The 27351-nt window shown below is 45.9% G+C and overlaps 1 protein-coding gene across 1 annotated transcript in view; it reads left to right on the top strand.

The window, feature by feature from the left end:
- Positions 1-17986, top strand: part of EHD2 (EH domain containing 2) — a 32923-nt gene extending 14937 nt beyond the window's left edge. The window contains exons 3-5 of the mRNA XM_044305394.1: positions 340-752; positions 14994-15158; positions 15481-17986. Of these exons, the coding sequence (XP_044161329.1) occupies positions 340-752; positions 14994-15158; positions 15481-16017 (1115 nt within the window). The 3' untranslated portion in view covers positions 16018-17986. The remainder of the gene's footprint in view (positions 1-339; positions 753-14993; positions 15159-15480) is intronic.
- Positions 17987-27351: the final 9365 nt, after the last annotated feature.

The following is a 27351-nucleotide window of genomic DNA, read 5'->3' as shown; positions in this document are numbered from 1 at the left end:
AACCAGAGTGGAGAGAGAGACTACAAAGAGTGCATCTCAAACTTTGGAGGACCCAACAGGTCCATGCATTACATGAACAGACTTTTGATTTAAGCGGACAACATGCAATACTTAATGTCCCCTGTGGTGGCACTGCAGGAATATTGAACACTTACTGCTGGATTCCCCACAGATTATTGATTTCTGGCGTTTCTCATGTAGGTCAGCTTGAGATTCATTTTTCACCAACGGCCCTTCCTGCAAGAGTAACACAAATATGTAAAAACAGCACCCAATGAATAGAGCTCAATGTTCTTAATATCTCTTTTGAATTAATTTGAATATTTTGTTTGTTTCCAGGTTATGATTTTCCATCTGTCCTTCAATGGTTTGCTGAGCGAGTCGATCTTATCATTCTTCTTTTTGATGCCCACAAGTTGGAGATTTCAGATGAGTTTTCCGAGGCCATTAGAGCTCTGAAGGGTAATGAGGACAAAATACGTGTTGTCCTGAACAAGGCCGACATGGTGGAAACCCAGCAGTTGATGCGTGTATATGGCGCCCTGATGTGGTCTCTGGGCAAAGTGTTTAATACACCTGAAGTTTTACGGGTCTACATAGGCTCCTTCTGGTCTGAGCCCCTAATGATTTCCGACAATAGACACTTGTTTGAACTTGAGGAGCAGGACTTGTTCCAAGACATCCAGAACCTGCCCAGGAACTCGGCTGTGCGAAAGCTCAATGACCTGGTAAAGAGAGCCAGGCTGGTTAGGGTAAGACACGTTTTTTTTGTTTTGTATTATTTTTCTTAGCACTTCTCATATTATTTTTTCTTGTGCTCATGACTTTGAAGATCTAACATTCCAAAAAGTCTATGGGACTCCAAATATACAAAAATATAACAATCTTTATTAAATAATAAATATAAAAAATAGTTATTCAGAAGAAGGAAAATGGCAAGATGGAAAATGATACAGAGAGCATTGCAAAGGGCATTATACCAAGTATAGTGATCTGTGCCTTTAAAGGGAGTCTTTCACCTAATCTGAGCGTTTTAGACCGCTCAGATCAGGTTATAGACTCTTTAACCCTCATTACGATCATACCTTTGTCTTATGTGTCCCTCGCCCAGATAATGAAAATAATACTTTTTAAACTTATGCAAATTACCTTCTGAAGGTGCCCAGGGGCGGCGTTACTGGGCGATGTGCCCAGAAAAACACACCTCCAGCCGGCGGACGTCACGAGCCGCACCAGAGGACGGCGGGCTGGGAACTGGCCCGCACCTGCGCACTGCTCTGCCCATTATGGGCAGATGAACAGCTTTTCATATTGCGCATGCGCCAGCCAACTAAAGACAGCCGGCCGGCGCATGCGCAATATGAAAGGATGTTCCTCTGCCCATAATGGGCAGAGCAGTGCGCAGGTGCGGGCCAGTTCCCAGCCCGCCGTCCTCTGGTGCCGCTCGTGACGTCCGCCGGCTGGAGGTGTGTTTTTCTGGGCACATCGCCCAGTAACGCCGCCCCTGGGCACCTTCAGAAGGTAATTTGCATAAGTTTAAAAAGTATTATTTTCATTATCTGGGCGAGGGACACATAAGAGACGGGTATGATCGTAATGAGGGTTAAAGAGTCTATAACCTGATCTGAGCGGTCTAAAACGCTCAGATTAGGTGAAAGACTCCCTTTAAGATATAAGATGGAAATAAATGGTGCTACTAAGCATATCACTATAAAAATAAGATATAAGATCTCTAAGGCTACTTTCACACTAGCGTTCAGGGCTCCACTTGTGAGTTCCGTTTGAAGGCTCTCACAAGCGGCCCCGAACGCATCCGTCCAGCCCTAATGCATTCTCAGTGGATGCGGATCCGCTCAGAATGCATCAGTCTGGCACCGTTTGTCCTCCGCTCCGCTCAGCAGGCGGACACCTGAACGCTGCTTGCAGGGTGTCCGCCTGGCCGTGCGGAGGCAAACGGATCCATCCAGACTTACAATGTAAGTCAATGGGGACGGATCCGTTTGAAGTTGACACAATATGGCTCAATTTTCAAACGGATCCTTCCCCCACTGACTTTCAATGTAAAGTCTGGACGGATCCATCTGAGCAACTTTCACACTTAGAATTTTTTCTAAAATATAATGCAGACGGATCCGTTCTGAACGCAAGTGTGAAAGTAGCCTAATAATCACCAGTTATTAAATAATAAAATAGTGCCACAGGCGCATAGGTATGTCAAATATTAGCAATATTGCATTAGTAGTGTTGCTGAACAAATCAAAATAGCCAAAAATGTTATAAAAGATGTTATCACAGAAGATAATAACTAACATGCATAACTGCACTAATGTTCCAAATATTTAATCTGTACCGCAACACAGCAGATGCCTTCAATATACCAAAGAGTATACATATAATACACCTCAAAGTAAAAGGGTAGAACATAAATATCCTAACAGAACATACCTGTGACATGGTTCACTGTAACCTGGAATGCCGCCCCACGCACAGACACCTTGACGCACATTTCACCCTCAAGGCTTCATCAGGAGGTGATAGATGTAAGAAGTACACGGCATATATAGGGAATGCAATGGGGGTATGTAATAATAATTATAATCACCTTGATTTCCACTTATACGGGCACAAGTCCGCAGGGGCGCATTAAGTGCATTATAGGCCCGGGTCTGCCTACCCAACTTGGGCTCCTCCCTCCATTTTAGTTTTGTATTTTGAGTATGAAGGGGCTGCGGTGCTTCGTGAGCTCTGCAGTCTCTTCCTAGGCCATAAAATGACATCTTCAGACTGAACAAAATACCCCAAATTACCCCAAATTGGGTCCTAAACTGAAAAATGTAAGCGCCAAATTTAAAGTACATATAATTATAATAAAAAAGACATGGAGGAGAATACAGCACCACATACCTCTTACACCCAGTGACATCTCGTGTCATGTAGACCTTCTCTTTCCTCTTCTCATCCATATGACCCAGACCGCCATAGCAAATTCTTTCAGCTGCATCTCGTCTCTACAGAGTTTGTAACACAGACACGTTAGATTTCCCAATTTTTCCATCAACCTCCCCATCCCGGTGTCCCCACAGTGTCATCCTGCTGCCACCCCTAATACTGTGCCCGTTGTGCTTCCCAATGCCCCAGGTACTATACTGCTGAAGAAATACTGACCCTAATAGACATAATTGGAGTCCTTTATCAAACTGGTGTAAAGTAGAACTGGATTTCCAAAAGAGCTGTCAAAAATGAAAGGTGGAATCTGATTGGCTGCTATGGGCATCTAAGCCAGTTCTACTTTACACCAGTTTGATAAATTGTCCCTATAGTGTCCACAATAATAATAACACCCTATATTGTGCACCAGGCAATAATCCACGTATAGTGGCCCCAAAAATATTTGCCCCTACAGTGCCTCCCCAATAGCAACGCCCCATATAGTAATTTCCCCCATAGTAATTTGCCCCCACACAGTTATTTTCCCCCAAACTGCCCCATATAGTAGTTTGCCCCCACAAAGTAATTTGCCCCCACACTGCCCCCACATAGTAATATCCCCTACACTGCCCCCATATAGTAATTTGCCCAAACACTGCCCCATATAGTAATTTCCCCAAACTCTGCCCCATACTGTATAGTAATTTGCTCCCACATAGTAATTTCCCCCACATAGTAGTCCCTCCCATAATAATTTGTCCCTACACAGCCCCCACATAGTACGGTAATACTTCCATAATAATTTTCCCCACATAGTAATTTGCCCTCATACAGAAGCCCCAATATAGTCATTTCCCCCCAATGTAATCGATGCCTCTTCACTAATATGTCATCCTGTGTGTCCCCACCCCACATGTCCCCCAAAGTAGGCACATAAAATAAAAAAATGAAAAAAATGAAAAGCTAAATACTCACCTATGTCCAGGGCCTAGGCGCTTGCTCGCAGAGGAAGGCGCGTACCGGCACAGGCGCGCGATGACGTCATCACGTCCGCCTGAGCCGGGATTTCACTATCGCATAGGCCTTAGGCCTACTAGGCCTGGAGCCTATGTCGGTGAACGGCGGCGGGGTAGGGAACTATGCGCTCCCGTGCCCCGCCGCAGTATGTGGGCCGTTCAGGGTCGGCGTTGGTCCCCCAGGCGGTGCTGGGCCCAGGCTGCCGACCCGAATGCCCCTATTGTAATCCGCCACTGCAAGTCCGCCATGATGGCCGACCATTGTCGACTGCCCTACCGGCACCTATGGGTGGTGAGACATCTTCAGTTCTCGAATCTTAGGTGACAGTGATTTCCCATCCTTCCTTTTGCTATGTAAAATGGGAAGGATTGCATAATCCTTTCCAACATATTCCAACCCCCCCCTGTGCATGATCAAGATCATATGATAGTCATAAGTGTTTGATTTGTAAAAAAAATTACAATTCAGACATCATATAGTTTATGTTTCTAATGAAGCTAGAACCGGCCCTGTACCTCACAGGGATCCGGAGATCTCCACATTCATTGCTCGAATTCCTCTGCTAGATATATCTCAGGCTGGCAGCTCAGGGGTGCGTACTTTCTCAGGGAACGTGCCCTTTCTGCTGCAGCTCTCTCCCTATAACAGTACCAGCTTCTCACACTATATACAGCTGGTGAAAGTTAAAGGATGGAACTGAGCACATGCGACCACCTCAGCAAGGTGGACAGAGCATCAGGAAAAGAATAAACAGCAGGTGGCGCTATACAGATACATTTTATTGAATGACTCGGTGGCGATACAAGTATTCAGATCCAGGTTCTGATTTGGAACTGTAGACTTATTTGTGGGACAACCCCTTTAGTTAGAATTAATATGTTAATTGCTGCAGATTTTTGGTGCTAATTCTACTGTAATAATCTGCAGCAGTTCCATGTAGATGCAGTTTTACAAATCCCATCCACATGTAGCATAAATATCCATGCAGAAATGAAGGAATACTGTAGATTTTCTATTTCACAGCACTGTAGTTCTGCTGTGGATTTGTTGCATTGTTTCCATCCTTAGCAATGCATAGGAAGAAATCGGTGGCGAAAGTCACTCGTATCACAATGTACATTTTGCATTGGGTTGATGATAGATTTGTAATTCCAGTAAGGCTCATGCACACAAACGTATTTTGTTTCCGTGTCTGTTCTGGGGGTTTTCTGTGTATAGGATGCGGACCCATTCATTTTATTGGTTCTGTAAAAAATGCGGACAGCACACCGTGGGCTGTCCGCATCCATATGTCCGTTCTGTAGCCCCGCAGAAAAAGATAGAACATGTCCTTTTCTTGTCTGTTTTGCGGACAAGGACAGGCATTGTTACAATGGATCCGCAAAAAAAAACTGATGCAATACGGATGTCACCCGTATTTTTTGCAGATCCGTGTTTTCCGCACCGCGAAATACATAGGGCCGTGTGCATGAGCCCTGAGGGACTTTACTGCAGGGAATCCTCAGGTCGCAATGTCAAAGCAGTCTCCATAAGAAACCCCTGAATAGCAGGCAGGCTGGCAACCTGAAGTGCAGTACCGGGGCAAAAAGCAGGTGCAGGGGCGTAGCTATAGGGGAAGCAGGGGAAGCGGCTGCTTTGGGGCCCTGACCCCAAAGGGGCCCATCCAGGAGGAGGAGGACTAGAAGATTTTGTCAGGATCCCCCTCAACAGTATTACACAATGAAATGATATACAGTGACAGTATAGGCGGTGTAGGAAACGGATGGAACAGCTGCCGGACCTGGTCTGAGAGAGCAATCTTTACTAGCCACAGGAATAGGGGCGGCATGAAAGGAAGGGGTTGCGAAAAAATTACTGGGGGAGGAGGGCCACATTCAAAAATTTGCTGTGGGGCCCAGTCATTTCTAGCTACGCCACTGATGCAGGTGCACAGTCTGATAAAAGGGCACAGAACAGGGCAGGTGATGTACAGATAGAGATGTCAGGAAAGTGGACGTTCCCTCTGTTACCCCTTCCTTCAAATAAATGTACAGCGATCATTTATCCAAAAGTGCACACAAGCAGAACAGGCAGTATGGCAGAGCTGTGTGTTTGGAAGGGGAAGTGAATTTGCAGACCCCCCATTGTGAGGGTATGTAAGAACATAAGCACTCAGCGTGTGTCCAATTATCAGGGTCACACAATCACTCAGCAAGGAGTTACGCTCAGGATGCAGGTCTTCCAAAACAGTCGTCTAGGAGCGTGGCTGCGGATCATCTGCTCTATAGCACAGATCAACACTGATACCCTGTGCTCTGCCAAGGACAGGAACTGGGGGGTTTAGAGCCTGACCTAGGGATTCTGTCCTGTAAATTTCTGAATGGACGGGGGTCATCTGTGTCGTTGCAGTCAATGACTGGCCAATGTCCCCAAGCACTGCAGAGGCCAGTCATTGGCTGCAGGATTCTGCACGTGCGATGGGGTCACCGCGAAGCTGAGGAAGACCCTGACAATCTCTGCTCAGAGTAGCGGCGCAAGCACAGAGGCTCTGCTTCCGGTGCTGGAGCAGCGACTGCACAAGCAACCCTACACTTCCAGGCACAAGATCGTCAGGTCCAGCCAAGATGTCCGACCCTGTCAATCAAGCTTCATCGCAGGTGAAGAATCCTGCTGGATGAGACAAATCGATTCACTCACTTTACCAGTCAGTGATAAAAATCTGGCAGTTTCTCTTTAAGGACACTTTGTAGTATGCAACATACTTAAAGGGTAACTGTAATTATTCCTTAGGGAGGTGTTTTTTAACATTTAGATGGCAGTCGGGACATTGCGCTGGCTCACGGATTACGTGTTGAGGTTTTAATGTCAGTCTTAGGAGCAACTATCTGATTTGAGAATGCAGATATTGATAATCTATCATAAAAGGCAAAAAAAAACTCCTTGGTGGATGTAGAATATGCTATATTTGGGTATGGAGGAGAGGGTGCAGGGACTGTACGGGGGCGCCAGGGCCTGTTCTGACACTAGATGATTTAATTTGCTTCTCTTTCTGGCTCTGGCATCCAGGCTGGGAAAATGGTGTATGACCCAAAGCCAGCACATTCCTGCGAGTTTACTCACCGAGGGAGCGAGCAGGAGTGAGGGAGAGAGGGGAGAATGTGGGGAGAGAGGGCGAACTGGAGAGGTAGGAGGGAGAAGGAAGGGATGATATAAATAGGAAGGAACAGGTGAGGGACGAACAAGCAGAACCAGGAAAGATAGGGTAGTCAGACTGGATGCTGAACACTACAGAAATATCCATGGTCCATAGGAGCAAATCTTCAAAGTTTCCTATCATGGATCCTAATTCTCTCTGTCCATCTATATTCTTCATGTCTAGGTGGAACCTGAGCTTCCTTCATCCCAGTAAAAGTCTTGGTTTGCTCCTTTAGTCCCGTATCACAATGGCCTGGCCAAAGTAGAATAGGATGCAGCTGTGCTCCCTAGCGTCAACCACCTAGGGCACATGCCGCACCGGTGCCCCCCTACATATACCCCTGCCTATTCTAAGTAGCATCTTGCTCTTATGTCTCTAGCTACAACCAATGGCATTGCCTTAATCCAGTGCCAGCCATTGCTCCATTCAATAATATCTCTGAGGCTTTACAAACCAATGCATGTACTCAAATACTCATAGGCCTGTTCTATTGGAAGCCAGTTTGCTTAAAGTGGTTGGTGGCCCCTTTTCTACTTTTATAACCTGTCCATCAGACCTTTAGGACCTACCACTGTCACGGATGTCACGGATGGTGTAACAGAAAACAAGAAGTTACAAATAAGGATCCGACTGGCTTGAACCGAAACTAAGGAACAAAAGGGAGACCCCTATTTAAGCCCTGAAACTCTCCCTGTCTTCTCAGCCCATGCAAAGATCTCTATGATAGAAAATTGCATGCCCTCGTGCCTCGACTGTATGACACCTGAACACCCTATAATAGTGACTGGACACGACCACCGGCTCCCTACACTTAATATGGAGGGAGTCAGGGTCACCTAGGATCAAGCAAACAGGAAAACACAAATTAATGAACAGACTTATCTGTAGAAGCATTAGTTGTAGCATCCAGCATGTACACACTCCAGGAAGTTGTATAAACCGCAAAGTGATGCAGTATGGGAGGGGATTTAAAGGGATGCAATCAGTGCAACTAGATGACAGCTGAGAGAGGGAAACGAGATGACAAAACTAAAGCAAAACAAAAGAACCTCAAGCAGGAGGTTCTGAAGAACGTCTGTCAGAGCTTCTCAGATGTCTGGCGGTGACACACTGTTGCTGAGAATAAAGGGTCCTTCGTACCTGTTCATGACTAGAGATCTCTCTACAAATTGTACGGGGTATTGGAAATACAGTAGAAAGAGGATATCCCACTTTAAAACGACCTTATAAATGCTTTAATGACAAAACGTGCTAAAATCCAGACATGTACATCAGTATGTACATGTCTGGATTTTAGCAAGTTTTGTCATTAAAGCATTTATATGGTCGTTTGGAAGCTGGATCTCCTCTTTCTACTTACATTTCCACTATCGCTGAGCTCCTGGCGAATTTCTGTGCCTCCATCTCAGACCAGGACCAGGTGAGCCTCGACTACTGTTTTTTATTGGAAATACAGTGGTTCCTCAAGATGCAATGGCCTCAGGATACAATATTTTCAGCATACAATGGTCTTTTCCTGACCCATCAGTAAGTTGAAACTAGATTCAACATACAATGCCCCGGACTCAGATCCAACCAACCAAGGTCACTTCTCTGGTACAATAGCTGTATAAGTTTCTAGTTAGCAGCTATTCCTGACTGTTATATGTTTTCTCTGTCTTAGTTATCTGCTTATTTTTCTTAAATCTCTATTTTCTCTTATCTTGGATGACATTTTGGGGCTTTGGAACCGATTACTCAACTTACAATGGTTTGAACATAAAATGGTCGTCCTGGAACCAATCAATATTGTAACTTAAGGGACCACTGTAATCAAATGAGTATGTTGGCTATTTCCAAGTCTATAGAGTGTTAGTCTCCAACCAAAATGGGGACTGCGGGCATAGCAGATATACCTACCCTTTAATAGTGGGATTGTAAGAAGTAGGGGTACTCAAAGGAGAACATACTGGGAGTTGGCCTATCCAGATTGGAATCCATCATCTCTGTGCTAACTCATGATCCAGGCAGCTAACCTTGGAAGGATTTGACCGCAGCCTTAAGGATATGGGAACCGTCCAACAGCTGTAGCTGCATACTTGGAGATTTAGTCATAACCTGTTCACCATCTTGTGTTTTATGTCCAGCCTTTCTCTTGCTATGACAATCTTCTTCTCAGTCTCCATATTCTTCCTTACAGCTGTACCTGGTTTTGCCGATTACATCTTAAATATTGTAATTGTTGAGCAGGATCCTTCGCAGTTGGAAAACTCCACCAAATCACAATAATTTGTTTGTTGCTCGAGGGGTGGGGACATACAGTAGGTATGTTCCCGTATGTTTACATTGGGAAGCTAGCCGATGGCCCCAGAGACTGCCTGGAAGCATTAGGACCTCCTTATCTCTTCCTGTCACCTTCTCACTGTGTCCTATTGCTTTGTCCTGTTAATGAGAGCAGTGCATGGGATTTCCTCACCAAAGGAGGGATGTGTATATAATCTTGGTGCACGGACATCTGTAAAACCATTTCATAGGGATAGGGCTGGGCTGGTAGGAGCACGCCAGCAATGTGTACACCAAGATGAAGTAATAGGGGTGTAATGAATTAGGCCTAAAGGCAACTGCAAAAAATGCGTTGTAGTGTACAAAGCAAAATGGAAGTAGTTCAAGTCACATATAAAGTATATCCTCATAAACCATTGTACTACAGCCCTTGTGGTAATGTGAACAGTGCTGGAAGGTGTGTTGTCCTACTTCAGGTATCTCAGATATGTGAAACAGATAAAATCCAGAGAGTGGCAGTAGTCTCAGCAAAGAATAGTTTGCTGAGACATTTTTGCATACATTTTCTGGGCTGGATTTTACTTGGACTGGTGGCTAGGCTTGGTAAAGGGAGTTCCCAGTCCACACCCTTCCAGTATGGGTTTCCCTTTCTACCTCAGGTGATCGCAGGTGAGGCCTGCTGTAATCAGGCTGGCATAAAGCGCCTCAGAGTAAGTCAGTCTGAGGAGGGCGAGCGAGACTGTTTTGTGAAGCAGAGGCTCTGTGTGTGGTCTCAGTCAGGAGGACTGAGGGGCCACAAGGCTTTGAATAGCCTGAGGTTTGGAGGACCTAGCGACACCTAGAGAACGAGGGTTGCACGCCCAGCATCTGGAGGACTACTGGGCCACACTCCCCCAAAAGGTACTGGAGTTGCCACAGCCTTGAGGCTGCAGTGTTGATGTTGGCTGAGGAAAGCCGCATATTTTGTCCATGTGTGAACTAAGCTCTATGAGTGAGGCAGGGACGTATTGTGTTTAGGAGTTTATTTGTGTTTTAAGTGTTGGCGGTGCTGGAACCTCACCCCACCTCACCCCACCCAGTGATGTATAACTGGACTATCCTTTATAAAGAAGACTGTCAAAATAAATGCAGAGTTTGGACATGAAAATCCGTTGTCTGGTGAGATATCTGTGAATGTGACCCCCTGAAAAGAGACGATCCCTTACACCCTATACATACACTGCCCTGAGTGCAGGGCCTACTCTGGGTTAAGACAAGGGGGATGCAAAGAAGGAGAGCTAAGGAATGGCTTTGGCTACAGCAAAGTGTTTCGGATCAGTGAGTGTGGCTTTGGCCTAAACCCTAAGGGTGTAATTCCCATGCTCCCCTGGCATTCACCCTTTAACCCCTGTAAAGGGAAGCAACCAGACCGCTACATCTTGGGATAGTCCCAGTGTAGTTGACAGCTGACCCACTGAGGTCAGGGACACTAGTCCAAGCACCAGGAGGCTCTAGGCACAGAAAACGCACCAAAAACGCAGGTACAGTCTGAACAGTCACTTATTAAGGAGGTTTTTGGCAAAACTTGACTGTAGGAACCTTGGATGGACGGCTGGGATGCAGAGAAACCACACCACAATCGCAGGAGCAGTCTGAAAGTCATTGAAACTGCAGCTATTTGGCAACATGCAATAAGAGACACTAAGCCAGCTTGCGGGCGGGGTAATGGTTGGTGCACGAATAAGGCAGGCAGGAACTAATGGGGTAATTTATTAAGACCGGCATTTTAGACACTGGTCTTGTTAACCCTGCACTGACGCTTAATGCGCCTAAGTTATGTAACGTAGGCTGGTGTACAACAGCCAAATCTATGCCAGCTCCATTGCCAAAAGCCTTCCTCCAGCAGCTGAGGTTCTGGTCACCAGCATCTTAAGCAGGCTGCGGCCTACGCGTATATTGTAAAAGCCTCCAGGCTACCCTGGACCTTTAAGAGACTGAGAGTGAGTGTGCGCATGTCCAAATCCTTTTACCAGCCAATGGCTGGTCAGTCCCTGTGTATTTAAGGCACCCTCCCTGAATGGTGGGTGTCTGAGCTTTAGGTTCCTAGTCTAGAGTTACCAGCGAAGGTGTGGTATTGAAACTGACTACCGTGTACCAAACTTCTGCCTGACACCGTCTCCGACTCCATGCCACCTGCACTGACCTTTGCCTGTTTCTTGTATTGCCCATTGTCGCCTGCCCTAACCTCGGACTTGTTTCTCAGATTTGTTTTTACGCTGCCTGCCTTGACCTCAGCCTGTCACCGTGGGACAGCTGCCAACTACACCAGGACTATCTGAAGAGGTAGCAGCTTGGTGTGTCTCCTACTGCGAAGACCAGATCCCTGTTTAGGGGTTAAAAGGTGAATACCAGGGATCGCCAGGATATGCACTTAGACCTACACAAAGTCAACTCAGTCAGCTGGTACAGTGGGTCCACACCCACTGCCAGTTACAGCCGTGCCTTCATATAGTCAATGCTAAGAGTTTTTGGATGGCTTCTGCTACAAGTTCATCACTTCAGGATATGGATTCTATTTGAGGAGCTGCACAGATTAGTTTATTTATGGACTTGAATGTTTACAGTAAGTCAAGAGACTACAAGAAGGTGCGTGACAAAAAGTGCAGGAAAGAAGGCTGAATTTATGGTCTTCTTAAGGTTGTTCTTCTGGACAAGGTCTGGCAATAAATCAGATCTCAGTGCAGAACATCATTGTTGGAGCTTCTTTTACTCGGTGATTAGATGAGAAAAATATATTTTCTTCAACAGTATAGTCCTCCATTTATGTCACAGCAAGATCATTTGCCTGGAGTAGCCTGATAGTGCTCATAGACATAAGACTTGCCCAAGTGACATCATCTAAGGTCTTTGGACAGCTTATCTCCATGGGGAAAATTTATTTGTCTTGAAAAATAGTTCGAACAGAGAAAGAGGAGACCTATGACATCCAACAGCCCTTTCTTTCCTCCCCCCAACATCTGTCATTGGGAAAGTCTGGACATCTTATGCACATTAGATGCTCAGTTGGTATTGCTGAAATTGGAAGGTTTGACAGATTTTTTCTGTGTGCAGGTCCAGAAAATACTATTGGCAACCCTGGTCAGCAGTGAACTAGATATCCGCAATAGAGTTATGCATATGCAGACAGAAAGGGCAATGGCTGGGCCATGTCATATCTTATCTCACATCCAATGGTTCCTGTCTCATCTGAAATAGATAAGGGAGTCGGTGTCATTAATGGTGTCAGTCCCAAAGGAAGCAGAAAGCTTTTCAGTCATCCTGTTCCCTTGAAGTGTTAGATGTCTCACGCTCCCGCCCGCCCGGTCTTCCTACCATTCTCTCTATTGATGTTGTGGTCCCTGCTATATTCCTTGACAACTCTGGAGAATTCTCTTGGCTTCCTTAGCAGGAAAAGAGCAGGATGCTGACAGAAAGACTGTGACGTGTGCAACGGGCGGCCTCACCCCAGGGCCCTCTATATAACGCAGCGCGTCCCAGGTGTAGGAAATGCTGAGTGGTATGTTGCAGCCTAAAATGTCTCTTATTGTGTGTCACGGTGCTCCTACCTGGATACGACTGGACCCCTAGGCTTTGGCTCTGAAGCAATAAACAAGGGGAATAATTGAGTGATAAAAGAATAACTGGAGTCCAGACCTTGAGATGAAGTTCAATGGCAGCTTTACTTTGCATAAACGTTCTCCAAAACGGTTTACAGGCTTTGTCTTGGTTCCAGCAGGCTTTAGCATGAAACTGGCAGGCAGACTCCACTCTGCTATATTTGTTTCTTTCAGACTCTGCTGTACTGACAGGCTGGCTGTATAACTCAGCTTCTTCTCTATGCTGCACTTCACTTTGTAGTCTGACTCTAGGTTATGCCAGGGAACTTTCCTCATGGCTCCTGAGGAGTCAAGCTTTGGCCTCCATAGCCAGCAGAGCTTAGGGTGCTCTGGCTGGCGTGGGCATGTCCAGCAGAGACGTGCCCCTGCACAACCTTCTCTTAGCAGGGGGTAAACTAGACTGACTCTAACTGGAAACTTCTGCCCCACCCTTCCAGCAGGGAGTAGGACTCGCCCACTTCTCTCCAGAGGGGGGTTAGAATGGAATGGAAGGTTCCATTCTATCTAAGATAGCTCTGCCATATTTGCTGCCACCTGCTGGTGAACCAGGCATACCACATGCTAAAAACAGTTGCAAACATTATTAAAGATGCACGTTAATGGAGAGGACCTGGAACATAATGCATAGATTACTTTATGTTAGACCATTAAGGACAGTAGCAGGGTGTAGGAGTGGCAACACCACTCAGGGATGTTACACGTGGACAGAGCAGAGACACCAGAAGTGTCAGACGCAGTGTTTAGGTCCTGTCTTCTCTGTGCCAAAAGCAACGTCTTGCCAAACCAAAAGACAATTAACAGGGACCATGCATGAGGGAGGAGGGTGCAAACCATTGTGATGAGTTTCACATATGACTTACATGGAGTCATTACAGCAGATTGTATTAGAGCTTTGTATGCTAGACCTATGTGTTGGTAGGCCAGCTTGTGTAGCCCACGTGTTTGTTTTAAAGCCCATGGAGAAGGATGGCCCCAACACAAATTTTCTCCATCCACCTCAATCCTAGGCGTATGAACCAGAGGGTGCTCTCTTGCCACAGTCCCAACATTCGGGGTGTGAACTAGAGAATGCTCTCTTGCCACAGTCCCAACATTCGGGGTATTAACCAGCGGGTGCTCTCTTGCCACAGTCTCGACATTCGGGATGTAAACCATACGGTGCTCTCTTGCCACAGTCCCAACATTCACAAAAGAAGGAGGACAGCGCCCTTCAGTAAAGGCTGCATGTTCTGGTCTCCCTGTCAAGTAAGCATACCGCCTTTAAGGGTAGGTGCCCCAAAACATAACTATATCTTTCTTGTAAAAATTGTTTCTCTACTCCTGAGAATTGCTTCTTTTTATTTTTATGCAAAAAAGGTTTTCGGTGCATCCTGGGGGGGGGGGGGGGCATTACCCGACCAATAATACCACCCATTGCAACTCCCTCTTGTTAGATTGAGTGCCTATGGGATTTCAGAGCCAGTAGCAATGTTGCAGGTGGAGCCAGGTGCACCGAATAGTGTGGCCTCGCCCACTGAAAACCATATTTGCGCAAAAATTTTAATGAGTGTTTCTCAGGATTAGAGCAACAGTTATGGTTGTGTTCCATGGCAACTACTCTACATTTTTGCTTACTTTGAAACTGATTTTGGAGGTGATAGACTCCCTCTAAACTGCCATACAGTTTAGATAGCTGTCCTCCCACCACTATTCCCCAAGGTCATGAGTCCTGACCAGGGAAAGGGGGACAAGCCGCTGGCAGACATCTCTGGCAGTGGATTATCTCCCCTGCAAACAAAAGGATCGGGCATGTTGAACTCCAATAGCCTGATCCTTCTTTCCCCAAGCATCTGTTGTCAGAGGAAAGTTGTGACACCCTCATATACATGGCCGTTTTGGCCAAAATAATTTGGTTCGGCCAACTTCTATCTAACAGTGTGTGGCCAGCTAATGGTTGAGAGTTTGCTACAATTTTTCATCATTTGTTTACCTTGCAGGTCCATGCTTACATCATCAGCTACTTGAAGAAGGAAATGCCTTCTGTCTTCCGGAAGGGAAACAAGAAGAAGCAGCTTATTAACGAGTTACCTGTTATTTATGCCAAGATTCAACTAGAACATCATATTTCTCCTGGAGATTTCCCAGACTGTGCTAAAATGCAAGTATGTATCTTTCCGATACTCCCAATTTCATGTTATGTGGTGGCCACGTAATGGCAGATTTACCTTTTTTCTTTGTCTTTAGATATGTAAGATTTAATGTACCACGTACAAGGATCATATTACTTGTAAACTGTATGCAATGACCAGCTAAAGGGTATCTGCTAGTCTTCATACTGTGATCTATTGGAAACTACCTCCATAGATATCTAACGTACACAAAGGACCAAATAGTTCACTCATGCCTTTACTGTCTCTTAAAATAGTTTGTCAATTTACTTTCAGTTAATTTTATATGTTCATACTTCTCCCTCACGTCCTACAGGAACAGCTTATGATTCATGACTTCACCAAGTTCCACTCACTGAAGTTGAATATGATTCACATTCTTGATGACATGCTGACAGTTGACATTGCCAAACTGATGCCTCTCCTGCGTCAAGAAGACCTAGAAACCATCGACAATGTTGTACAAGGAGGAGCCTTTGACGGAAACCACAATGGTCCTTTTGTTGAAGGCTCCACTGAAGGCATCTTAGAAGGCATTGAAGATGAGGAGTGGGTGGTTACAAAGGACAAACCAAAATATGATGAGATCTTCTTCAACTTGGCCCCCACTGATGGCAAATTAAATGGCATCAAGGCAAAGAACTGGATGATAGCAACCAAGTTACCAAACTCCGTCCTAGGCAAGATATGGAAACTTTCTGATGTTGATCGTGATGGCATGCTGGATGACGAAGAATTTGCTTTGGCAAGTCATTTGATTGAAGTCAAACTGGAAGGGCACGGGCTTCCTCCTGAGTTGCCCAGACACCTAGTGCCACCATCCAAGAGGCGACAGAAGGGGTCCGCCGAATAAATGCCCTTGAGCTTCGAAGTTGTTGTCCTTAACCCTAACCTTATGCACAGTCACAAACTCAATGTCCTCCATCGGAACATTCTTCATCAAATGATACTAACCTAAGCCAATTATTCTCAAGACACTGTGTCTGCTACAATATATGCAAGTTACTTACAAAGTTTAGAAGCTCAGAGCTCCTCATTTGGGGTGCCAGGAAAAGTATATGGTTAAAGATGGGATAGAACAAGGCCTATTATACCAAAGTCTGGGTAAAGCACAACATAGAAGAACCCAGGTCGACCACGCAAACGACGGCCATTGGTGTTGAATTCCTGGACTGTAACGTGTGACAAAACATGCCATATACAACACATCTCTGTAAGATGAATAATGTTAGGTTGACCAATATGTCCTCCGTCCCCTCTGTGATATTGAGAGCAGCCATTTAGAATATAACTCACTTGAAGAGGGGTGAATTGGTCAAGTAAATGTGTTGGGATGGGTTGATCAACTTGTGAATCTGAGCTGTCCGTCATGTATGTTGTTACATAACTTACACTAGAAACTTAATGTTGTATACTCTGCTTTCCTCACTGATTGGAATATAAGCAGCAGGTCACCATTATGCCTTATTGCTTTAAGATATATATATTTGTATACGTGTTTGCTTCAATAATATCACAGGGGTTCTGTGGTCAAGAAAAGAATGTACGTAATTACTAAAAAGAGCGAGGCAAAATTTTACAGCCCGAGCCGTTGTCAGCAGAACTGAGATTTGTATAGCTTCAGACAATATGGTAAGCTGAATCGGAGTGGGGGGATTCACCAAGTGTGCAACATAGGCAGCTGCACGAGGGCCTAGGACAGTGATGGCTAACCTCTGGCACTGCAGCTGTGGTGAAACTACGACTCCCAGCATGCTCCATTGATTTCTATAGAATTCTGAGAACAGCCATGCAGGTGTGCATTTTGGAAGTTGTAGTTTTACCACAGCTGGTGTGCCGGAGGTCAGCCATCACAGCCCTAGGACATAAGGGGTCACTGCTAAATAAAAGGGGTTATCACATGATTAAAGAAAACATTCAAAACAGACTTTATACTACAGTACATAACAAAGCTAGAACCAGCCCTGTACCTCACATGGATCCAGAGATCTCCCCATTCATTGTTCCAATTCCTCTGCTAGCTTTATTTCAAGCTGCCAGCTCAGGGAATCTGTTCTTTCTTGGGGGGTGTCCTTACTGCTGCAGCTCTCTCCCTACCATGGCTCAGGGTGCATGTCCTTTCTGCTGCAGTGCTCTCCCTGTGACTGTAGATCTGGCTGGTGGCAGCTGAAGGATAGAACAGAGCAAGTGTGAACACCTCAGCGAGGTTACTGAGGTGGACAGACAAATGAGGAGAAGAATAAACAGCAGGTGGGGCTATACATATGGATTTTAGTTAATAACTCAGTGGCTATACTACATTTTCTATTAGAAGCAATTAAAAGTATTCAGATCCAGGTTCTGGTTTGAAAACAGTTGAATATTTTTCATAGGACAACCCCTTTTAATGAAAATGAATAACACCTCAAATGCAAACAGAGCCCCTGCTTCCCATGTGTCTTTATATGTGGTAGAGGGTCCTTTGGCCCCCGTCATGCACCAGGGCCTGGTGTGACTGCTACCTCTGCTCCTCTATAGCTACAACCCTGCATTGAAGGATTTTTAGGAGCACCATGAAGGACATTGTCCATACCTGGCATCCCAAACTGTGGCCCCAGCTATATATTGTGGCCCCAGCTGTTTGCGTTCACTCTGCTCGGAATCAAACCTCATTCAATATAGCTAATATATATATATATTATAGCCCCTGTTATATGCTGAGAAATCTGACGTGCTTACAGCCTGGTTCCTTGTAGCGACTCAAATCGTGGAGTAATATGCACACTTGACTACTATGTAATACTGGTGCTCAGACAGCAAATAAACATCGAATTAAAAATTTATATTTATTAGTCTATGAATTACTGAACTAAATGCTATCCATGAAATAAACACTGTGAGGGACATTTATTAAGACCAACGATTGATACACCGGACCTTTCATGTTTTTTTTTTTTTTATTCTAGATAAATACCTTTACCTTCTCCCCGGCTGTGATGCTCTCCGCTGTGATTGGATCGCGGCACAGCCAGGGAGAAGGAGACGCCTATTGAGAAACCCTGGTGTCTCCTCCTCCCTGTACCGATGCTCAGTATTAACATACTGAGCGGGAAAACTACAGGGGGCACAGCTGGGCGTAGGAGCCATATTTTAAAAAAACAGGCAGGGTGGCAGCATCAGCGGGGTGTACTCCGCAAGTAAAAGTATTTATCTAGAATATAAAAAAAAACATGAAAGGTCCGCTTTAATCCCTGTGCACTGCCGGTGGATGCGCCTAAGTTATGTAGAGGCGCTTTGGCTCTTGCTGCCGCCGGCCGTGCAACATGCTATACTCATGGTGTAGTTTAAAGAGGACCTTTCATCAGAATTAAACTTCTAAAGTAACTATACAGGCGTGTAGAGCGGCGCCCAGGGACCCCCTTGCACTTACTGGTATACCTGGGCGCCGCTCCGTTCTCCGGTAATTGCCTCCGGTATCTTTACAGTAAGGCTCCACCCAGGGGAACCTGCCGGCACCTCCTTCTCTCATGCTGCAGCGCTGGCCAATCACAGCGCTCAGCTCTCTCTCAGGCTATGAGCTGAGCGCTGTGATTGGCCAGCGCTGCAGCATTGGAGAATGAGCCGACGGCAGGTTCCCCTGGGTGGAGCCTAACTGTAAAGATACCAGAGGCAATTACCGGAGAACGGAGCGGCGCCCAGGTATAACAGTTAGTGCAGGGGGGTCCCTGGGCGCCGCTCTACATGCCTGTATAGTTACTTTAGAAGTTTAATTCTGATGAAAGGTCCTCTTTAAGGCCATTTTCCATGCCATACACTGGTGTGGAAAATGATGAATGAGAAGGGCCAGCCGCTCCGCCCACGCCCCACCCCTTTTTCCCACCACTTTGCAAAAGTGGTGTGAATGGGGTAAAGTCACAGATTTTGTCGCAAAACAACTGCGTCCTAGATACACCAAAAAGTGGTGTATAACAAATAATAAATGACCGCCTGTGTATATACCTTCAGATGTCTAGGATGTAATTTGTTCAACCTCATGGCTAATACTTAGACATCCATGTATTACTATCGTCTTATCCACGGGTGTGAGAACCTGCACAGGGCTGTATGTGCTCAGCACCTTGGCAGCTATATTAGTAGACAAGGAACAGGGGCTGGCTGGCCATAGACCATACTGGGAAATTTCCCGGTGGGTTGATGCCCAGGTGGCCGCCTCAGCCCTCCTAATGGTGGCTGGCTGGGTACATAACGATCTGAAGCTCTAAGCATTAATTAATGTAAGAGCATCAAGCACTTATGCACCTGGCCAACTGCCACAGGTGCCCACCTAAACTCAACTGTATCAATGTCGTCAGGATAATAATACAGTTGAATACTGTGGAGAAGGCGGCAGTACTTTGTGCTATTTGGTTCTGCAGGGGCGGTACTTTGTGCTGCACTACTGTATTGCAGACCCTGACTACTCTTGTTGCCCCGCCTTCTGTCAATTTGGACCCACCTAAAAAATTGGGTCACTTTTAGTTTTTTTTCCAGGGCCACTTTAAGTTCCCAGTCTCATAACAAGGAAGTGGACAATGGACTTGAGTCATGAAAAGGCATAGGGACACCAGGCCCTAGGAGTGTGGTGGTGTGAACCAGCTGCTTAAAAGAGCCTCATTTTTATCTTTTCTATGGGTACCTTGTCTTCTAATTACTCCCCTGATCAGACCATTTGTGGCATCAAGTTAATTGTCCAAGCTCATTATGACGTTAAAGTTTCCAATCCCAGTAGGCTACATGCTTTTGCACAAGTTCAGCAAAGCTTGTCATACCAACAGGAAATCTCAGCGACTTCTTTGGTTGGTGGGACATCTCTCATTTTCCTACTTTAAGGGTCCAGACAGTAACAGGCACCATTTAAAGGGCATCTGTCAGCAGATTTGTACCTATGAAACTGGCTCACCTGTTTCATGTGCAGGTGGCAGCTGAAGGCATCTGTGTTGGTCCCATGTTCATATGTGCCTGCATTGCTGAGAAAAATGATGTTTTATTATATGCAAATGAGCCTCTAAGTGCAACGGGGCGTTGCTGTTACACCTAGAAGCTCAGCTCTCTCTACAAGTGCAGCACCCTCTACTTTTATTTTACAGGGCCAGGCAGTGAAAACGTCATCCCACCTGGCCTTGTAAATCAAAGTGCAGAGGGAGCAGCAGTTGCAGAGAAACCGGAGCTTCTAGGTGTAACGGCAACACCCCCATGTTCCTAGAGGCTCATCTGCATATATTAAGACATCATTTTTCTCAGCAATGAGGGCACATATGAACATGGGACCAACACAGACTCATTTGCATACATTAACACTGCATTTTTCTCAGCAACATGGGCACATATGAACATGGGACCAACACAGATGCCTTCAGCTGCCAAGCGCACATGTAACAGGTCAGACAAATCTGCTGACAGATGCCCTTTAAGACCCATCTATAAGTCTGTATAGAGTCAGCCTGATGGGAAGAAACCCCTATGTAGGTGATGAGTTTCTGATCAATGGGGACCACGCCACTAGGATGTCCACTGATCACTAGAACAGGGGTCCCGAGTGTCCCATTCCTCCTTACTGCTCGAGATTGAGTGACGTAGCAATCAAGCTTGCGCGCTACCCTTCCTTTTACAGTCCGTGGGTCCGACAATGATAGCTGAGCGTTGTAGCATTATATGGCATCCATTCCAAGGAACAGGCAGCTGGGTAATTTATGGTTTCTAGCAGCTCTTTGCTTGGGCTTTATGGCTCATAGAAGGGGGTTCCTAACTGGTGACCCCTCTATGTAACATCCGTATCCCCTAACTATCCCAAGAATGGCTAGCTATGTTTGAGCACTGGGGGATCCTTCATTACGAACGGCACTGAGCGTCAAGCATGACTGAAATGAGGAGTTTGAATGGGGCGGTGGTCGAGCATGCCCACTGCTGCTCCATCCAAAGTCTAATGGACTGATGAAGATAGTCAATAGCACTTCCCTATCTTCCTCAGTCCCATAGACTTTGTATGGCGCAGAAGTGAGCATGCTCGACCACTGCTCTATTCAGACTCATCCTCACTGCAGTCATGCAACGAAGTGGAGTTGTGGGCTCAGGACTCATGTTCTAGTGGTCAAGAGGGTCCTAACAGTGCAAGGCCCAATGAAAGTGATAATTTTGGATTGAAAGGACATTCCTTTAACAGAATCCTCTAGACCTCATTATCTGCGACCTATATAAATTACTCACTATATTATTCCTACTATCATACTATAACGTATTCAGCTGTACGGCTGTAAACCATTTTAGTCATTCTTCCAAGCCATGTCATAGTCACACAATCTGGAGCATATTTTTTTCAGCACTGAAATGGTTAATGCCGGCTGGACATCAGATCCAGACCCACGGTTTAGGCTAGGTCTACACAACGACATTTGTTGCGCGACATTTTATTGCACCAATGTCGCGTGACAATTTTAATAATGGTCTATGGCAGTGATGGCTAACCTTGGCACTTCAGCTGTGGTAAAACTACAACTCCCAAGATGCCCCCCTTGCTTGGCTGCTCTCAGAACTCTGTAGAAATAAATGGAGCATGCTGGGAGTCGTAGTTTCACCACAGCTGGAGTGCCAAGGTTAGCCATCACTGGTCTATGGTGTCGCACTGCAACATGCAACATGCTGCGACTGCAATGCAATAGTCGCAGAAAATCCATTCGAGATGGATTTTTCTTCGACTGTCGCAGCGCAGCATGTCGCATGTTGCAGTGCGACACCATAGATTGCCATTATAAAAATTGTTGCGCGACATTGGTGCAACAAAATGTTGCGCGACAAATGTATCAGTGTAGTTGTGCCCTATCTGTCGAGCGACAAATGTCATCGTGTAGACCTAGCCTTAACCTCTTCCGTCCCAATTTTTAATTTTTTGCTCTATATGCTGCGGGCCTATTTCTATTTACCACTTATGTATCTGAGTTTGCTGGCGTCCGTCCAGAAATGCTGACGCCAAGGCTTCTGCACATCTACACCAGCGGCCGGTCAGCGTGCTCTGTCTGCGCTATATGAGCGTCCATTACTAAATGTTTACATCTGTCAGGAAATTCTGGCGCACACGGGGGACACGAGTTATGTGTGTGACATTAATACAATAGAAACGCCAGTGGAGATGCTGCATCCTGAATGACCACAGTGGGGGTTATGTATTGAAGTAGAGACAAACACCAGCGGTGTTGCCGTGGAAACGTAGGAAATCTAAATAATTAATAAATAAAAAAAGGTATGCTTAAACCCCGGTGTCATTTCTCAAACTAGTCAAAGATGCACCCCCACGCTGACCAGTGGGCAGATATTTTTAAAATCCATACAGTGGCCAATCAAACCTAGGGACAGATTTATGAAAACTATCTTTGTTGCCCACAGCGACCATTCACCACACTGTTTTCATTTTTCAACAGCAGAAAATGAGCTTTGATTCGTTACTATGGGCAACATGACACATAATGAAAAGCAACCAGTCAGAAAGCAGATTTCATTTTTCAACAGCAGAAAATGAAATGAAAGTGGCACTCTGATTGGTTGCTATGGGCTACATGACGCATTATGAAAAGCAACCAATCACAAACCAGTTTTAATTTCTCAACATGAGAAAAATAAATGAAAGCTGCACTCTGATTGGTTGCTAGAGGCAACATGTTGCATCATGAAAAGCAACCAATCAGAAAGCAGCTTTCATTTTTCAACAGCAGAAGAAGAAATAAAAGCTGCGCTCTGATTGGTTGCTAGAAGCAACATTTTGAATCAAGAAAAGTAACCAATCACAAAAAAGCTTTCATTTTTCAACAGTGGAAAATGAAATGATTGGTTGCCATGGGCAACATGACACATCATGAAAAGCAACCAATCACAAAACAGCTTTGAAAGCTGTGCTTTGATTGGTTGCTATGGGCAACAAAGACAGTTTCTTAGCTTCTACCCCTATGATCAAAGCATTTACTCCTTTTAATGCCATGGACATAAGACTCTCCTAGAAAAAGGAGAGACCTCCCAGACTTCCGGAAGAGCTGGTATAGCTCATGGACAGCTGCCCTCCATGGGTGCTAAAGGATGCTGGGTCATTAGGTGCTTCCCCAGCTCTCAGATATTGCTCTAAAGGGGCGTGCCACATCATGAATAGGGATATGTTGCCTAGTAAAAGGGCGTGGACTTTTAAGAAATGGGCCGGGCATTAGAAAAAGGGGCGTGCCCATACACTGAAAAAAGCTTTGTGCGCCGCATTTGGCCCCCTCCTAGAGGCGAACTACTAAAAGTTGTCAAGTATGGTGTCACATTCGACAACCCCCTCTCAGAAGGAGGCTTCTCTAACCCCCCTCGATTAGCTGTAGTAGCTGGGAGGAAGCCATTATTTTCAGTACTAGAGGAGAAATGTTCCAAAGCATGGGCAGCCATGTAATATTTGATTTCTAGATGCTCTTCGCTAGGCCTTTATAGCTCATGGGCAAGGGGTTCCAAGCTGGTGACCCCCCCTATATAAGGTTCATATGTCGTAATTGACTGAATGTTCAGCAATTATCCAGAAGACAGATACCCTTTAAAATAGTTCTTCCTCAGTCCCACAGACTCTGAATGGAGCAGAAATGCACATGCTCGACCAACGCGCCATTCAAACTCCTCCTCGGTGCAAAAAGAAAGTAAATTAACATTAAAAGGGAACTAAACCTTTAAAAAAAACATGAAGGGTCAGGTTGCATTACATCTTCTTGGCGGGCCAGGCGAATGGAGCACGGATTCCATATATTTTCTATGGATCGATGGAGGTGAAGGTAGAGGTGGCTCCCTTTTCAATGTAGTCAACTTAAAAAAAAAAAAAAATCCTATTGAGGCATACTGCCCAAAAATAGCCCCACGGGGCGCTCTTTGGCTATACAGCCTAAGGGCTCATGCACATGTGTGCCGCGCATTGGGGACCGCAAACAGTGGGTCTGCAATATACGGGCACCGGCCGCTTGTGCACGGCATCACGGATGCGGACCCATTCACTTGAAACAGAACGGAGGCACCAAACCCCACAGAAGCGCTACAGAGGTTTCTGTCCGTGCTTCTGCACCAAAAAAAATGTAGTGCATGCACTTCTTTTTTCAAGTGAATGGGTACTGCCTTCGCATACGGCGGCCCTACGGTCAGTGCCTGTGGACGGTCGTGTGCATGAGCCCTCAAACAGTGTTTTTTTAGACTAAAAACAGTCATTAAACACTTTAGTAAATGAGCCCCCCTGACATGGAGCTGCACCCGTATACATGCAGTACACTCTGTTACTGAGACCTCTGGTCCTCGCTGATATTTCCGTCCCAACCCCGGAATATTTCTGTTTTCCTTGGGAATAACATGTTCCTATAACATTGGCAGCGCTTTCCTCGTGAATCACACGTATGACTCATACTCTCCATAGGGATAAGACTACACGGGCAGAGCAGCAGGTAACACAAGGGGCTGCCTGCTCCAGAGGGCTCCAATAACTGCCCAGAAGTTACCGTATACTGCCCATATTCCAGATTTTGGTAGAAAAGAAGGACTATGGGGATTTTCGGCATTCCGAATTTTAACATGCCCGTTCCTTTGTTCTCAGGGGAGACAAGCAAGGTGTCTGACAGGGGCTTATTTCCCTCTCCCTGCTGAGAGCACATGCATGCTGAACTGAGCCAAGGATGCATGTGTATGAGGAACGGGTGAGTGTCAGGAGGGAGTAGGTAAACTGTGATATTAACTAATGTGTAAGTGGTTCCTGTGTTATCTATTCAGAGGTGTTACTTGTCATTGTAATTCAGGAATAACAGGAAATCAAGACCTATTAACAGACCTAGTGGCCAGTGTGAATATTGCAGGATTATGTCATTATTTTTTTAAGACAGTGATATGGAAAAAAATAAAATGTGATTCAACAATAGGTCATTCTCGGATGACACATTCCCTTTAAAGGAAATCTGTCACATAGATTACCACTATTATTGTAAAACTATTGCCATGCAGAACATAATATCTCATTCCTTAATGTACCCTTCATTTGGAGTTTCTGGATTTCATTCTGGAGAAAATCAACTTTGTGTGTTATGCAAATTAGGCAGTAAGGTGCCCAGAGGGGCATTATTATCTTTCAAAGGTGCCCAGGAAGGCCCCCATCCAGTGCCCAGCCCGCCCTCTAAGAGAGCCCAAGCGTGCCTCTCCTGTGCCGAAACTCCATGCCCACATCAGCACCGTTGCCGTCCCCAGCTACGTCATTGAAGCCAGTTAGGCTCTACTTTGGCTACTGGAGCAGCGACTGCGCATGTGTCACTAAACTTCTGGGCGGCGGTGCTGCTCCAGAAGTAGAAGCAGAGACATTGAGTTTGCACTGCACTGCTACTCGGAGCAGCGACTGCGCATGTGCCACTAAACTTCTGGGTGGCGGTGCTGCACCAGAAGTAGAAGCAGAGACATTGAGTTTGCACTGCACTGCTACTCGGAGCAGGCGCAAGATTGTAAGGGCTGGACGTGATATCCAGCCCTGTTAGGCCTCTTGCACACGAACCATGTGCGCCCCGTTGCCATATTGCAGATCCGAAATACACTGGCGCCGTTCCGTGTGCATTCCGCATCCCGGATGCGGACCCATTCACTTGAATGGGTCCGCAAATTCGGAGATGCGGAATGGTGCTGGACGGAAGCACGGAACGGAACCCTACGGGAGCACTACTGAGTGCTTCTGTGGGGTTTCGTCCAGTACTTCCGTTCCGCAAAAAGATAGAATATGTCCTATCTTTTTGCGGAATGGCCCATTAAAGTGAATGGGTCCGCGATCTGCTGCGGCTGCCCCACGGACGGTGTTCGTGCATTGTGCATCGTGTGCAAGAGGCCTTAATCACTCGGCATGGATTCGCTTATGCCTATCTACCAGTGAACTTTGTCACATCAAGGGTGGAATACGCCGCAAAAAATATGCACTTAACACAAGTTTACAAATGGCGGATTTTCATATCCCCGTCATGCCTAATATCCTGTGACATCGATGCTAATTTGCGCTGTGGATTTCATCCTTTGCAATGCGGGTGGGGTTTGTTCCAGTATGGTCTGCCATGTCAATGACACCTGCAGGGATGATGTCACCGCCTGGCAGTGGTGTATCTTGGTTTTGTGCTGCCCTAGGCGAGACTAAACTCGGGCACCCCCCTAATATAAATTTGACCCAGCCCTTCCTTGTTAAAAAACAATGTGCAGCTAGAGTTAGTACAGTATTAATCCCTCCCTAATTCTCCCCCCTCTAACCACCCAACGGGTCCCAACCCCCTTACCCCATAAAACAACTAAGTAATAGATTTTTTGTGAATTACTGTAATTTAAGTACTTACAGTTTTTGAAGACAGCAGGCTCAGGGTTCAGTGCATTGGTGGCCGGGGCCTGGCCTCAGTTTTCACGGTGACCGTGTGCAGGATCCGCTCTGCACTTGGAGGAGATAAGGCTCACCCTAGCGTTGCCGGCCCTTGACTCCACCTCCGTGTGACGTCACGACGGCAACGTGAGGACGCAAAAGGCAGGGGAGGTCGGGAGGAAGTCAGGAGGGGGAGGAAGTACGTTTTTCAACTCCTTCACTATGCGGCGCCGGCGATGCCGCTCGCATAATGAAGGATCGGACAAGGGGCAAAAAATATATTTAGCATATTGTGTAACTATCACTAAGCAAACAAGGCATTTTGCCGCCCCCTTTTCAAGTGCTGCCCTAGGCAAATGCCTTGTTTGCCTTGTGATAGATACACCCCTGCCGCCTGGCAAACCTGGGCAGATGCCAGAGGCCAATTAGCTTGGAGGCCCGTGACAAAATGGTGAATGATGCTCTGCATAAAGCCCTATAGATAGCATTGCTCTATGCACCTTTTGCACTGCGTAACTGAAGCCCATTGTGCACAGTGCACGGAGCTCTATAGTAAGGTATAATATTCTGTCTCTACATGTTCAGGTTACAGTCATTATTGCTGAGGAAAGTTTAACCACAGGGACATGCTGGGACACGGGAGAGGATCAGCGGACGGCACAGCTTGTAATGTACTACACCTTTACCTACTGGGTCTATATCTAGCCGAATAACACCATCTGAAGACCTAGGGCAATACAAGCTGTGTTTAGCAATCATCAAGGCTGAATCAGTGTGGTATTTCTCCAAAAATAAAGATGAATTCATATTGTT

The sequence above is a fragment of the Bufo gargarizans genome, chromosome 9 (assembly GCF_014858855.1).
Source record: "Bufo gargarizans isolate SCDJY-AF-19 chromosome 9, ASM1485885v1, whole genome shotgun sequence".
Classification (NCBI taxonomy): domain Eukaryota; kingdom Metazoa; phylum Chordata; class Amphibia; order Anura; family Bufonidae; genus Bufo; species Bufo gargarizans.
Note: the sequence above shows the minus strand (reverse complement) of the source record. Positions and strands in the feature narration are given on the sequence as shown.